The sequence below is a fragment of the Phoca vitulina genome, unplaced genomic scaffold (assembly GCF_004348235.1).
Source record: "Phoca vitulina isolate PV1807 unplaced genomic scaffold, GSC_HSeal_1.0 scaffold47, whole genome shotgun sequence".
In the NCBI taxonomy this organism is placed as follows: domain Eukaryota; kingdom Metazoa; phylum Chordata; class Mammalia; order Carnivora; family Phocidae; genus Phoca; species Phoca vitulina.
The window spans coordinates 3,061,611-3,063,020 of NW_022589750.1; the positions used below are offsets into that span (position 1 = coordinate 3,061,611).

The window sequence follows — 1,410 nt, forward strand, 5'->3', positions numbered from 1 at the left end:
TCAGTTCCAGCCCAGAGAAAGGAGAAGTATCTCCAGAGGATACCTCCTCCTCGAGGGGGCGGGACACAGCTGTTGCTTCCGAGGAGGGGAGGGCACCCCATTTTGCACCCTAGCCTGCAGCGTGGAGCTGGGGTTTGGGCCCCAAGCTCAGCTCCAGCCGCAGAGATCGCCAGCCCCCAGCCTCCCCGACCCGACCGGGTGGGGGCGGGCGGATCGGGAGGTGAGGCCGCCGTCCAGGCCGCTGGCCCCGGGGCCTCACCCCCCCTCGCCCCCCAGCTCAGCGCAGGGCGGCGTTCAGGCCTGCTTCCTCACCAGCAGCACCCAGGGCAGGATGGCGGCCACCACGGCCACCACGGCGATGAGAGTGATGAGCAGCAGGGCCCGCGAGCGGCAGCAGAAGGCCCGGCCCGAGCTGGGGGCCGGCGAGGCCTCGGACAGCTCGGCCAGGCTGCGCCGGGGCAGCACGCTGTCCTGCTCCCCCAGGGGCATCCCGTGGCGGCTGATGACGAAGATCTGCGGCTCCCGGGCCAGGCCGGGCGGCAGGTCCAAGGGGAGCGGGGCGCCCTGGCTCGGGGCCGGCCTCCACACCTGCTGGACAGCGGCCAGGGGGTTCGTGTGGCCCAGGGTGTCGGGCGGGCCCACGGGCACGGCCAGGGTCTGCGAGCCGCGGTCCAGCACCGAGGGCCAGCGGGAGCTCTTCTTGCTGAGGAAGGTGACGTAGCGGCAGATGGGGCAGACGATGGTCCTCGGCACCTGGCCGTCCACGCGGCTCGAGAGCAGGTACTTGACCAGGCAGTCGTGGCAGAACACGTGGCCGCAGCTCAGGGTGCGGCTGGCGCCGTCCAGGTCGCGGAGCTTCTCGTAGCACACGGGGCACTCGCTGCCCGAGCTGTCCTTGCTCTCCCCTTCGGACATGGCCACTCTGCGAAGGCAGGGCCTTGGCTGCGGGAGGGAAGGGCGCTCAGCCTCCTCGCCTTTCCCTCCTTCCCAACGCCCTCCCACACCTCCTGTCTCCTGCCCCCCTCTTTCATTTCCTCCCCTACTCCTCCCCAGGTGCCTCCCTGACTTACACCAAGACCGGGGACCTAGGGCCCAGGCCCCTGAGGAGGAGATGAGGGGGCACTTCTGGAAGGAGGACTGGGAGACCCATAAGGAGAAACCCCAGCCCAGTGAGACTCTGGATCCAGGTGCATGGAATGTGCTGAAGGTGTAACCTGCCTGATAACTCACCTCAACCATGACATGCACACTGGGTGAGGTCACCACCTCACCTCTTCCTGCTTTGATGCCCAAAGTGAAGGCAGGAGGACCCCGTCCCCCCTCCGCGCCGCCCCCAGGGTGGGGGGAGGAAGCAGGCAGCTAAGCAGATGCTCCCCCAGACTCAGCCCTGTCTCCACTGTGGGTCTATAC

General features: G+C 68.5%; 1 protein-coding gene across 1 annotated transcript; it reads right to left on the minus strand.

Annotated features, from left to right (window-relative positions):
* Positions 1-294: 294 nt before the first annotated feature.
* On the minus strand, positions 295-915 carry RNF222 (ring finger protein 222). The gene has a single exon (XM_032431848.1). The coding sequence runs from the start codon at positions 913-915 to the stop codon at positions 295-297; it is 621 nt and encodes a 206-aa protein (XP_032287739.1).
* Positions 916-1,410: the final 495 nt, after the last annotated feature.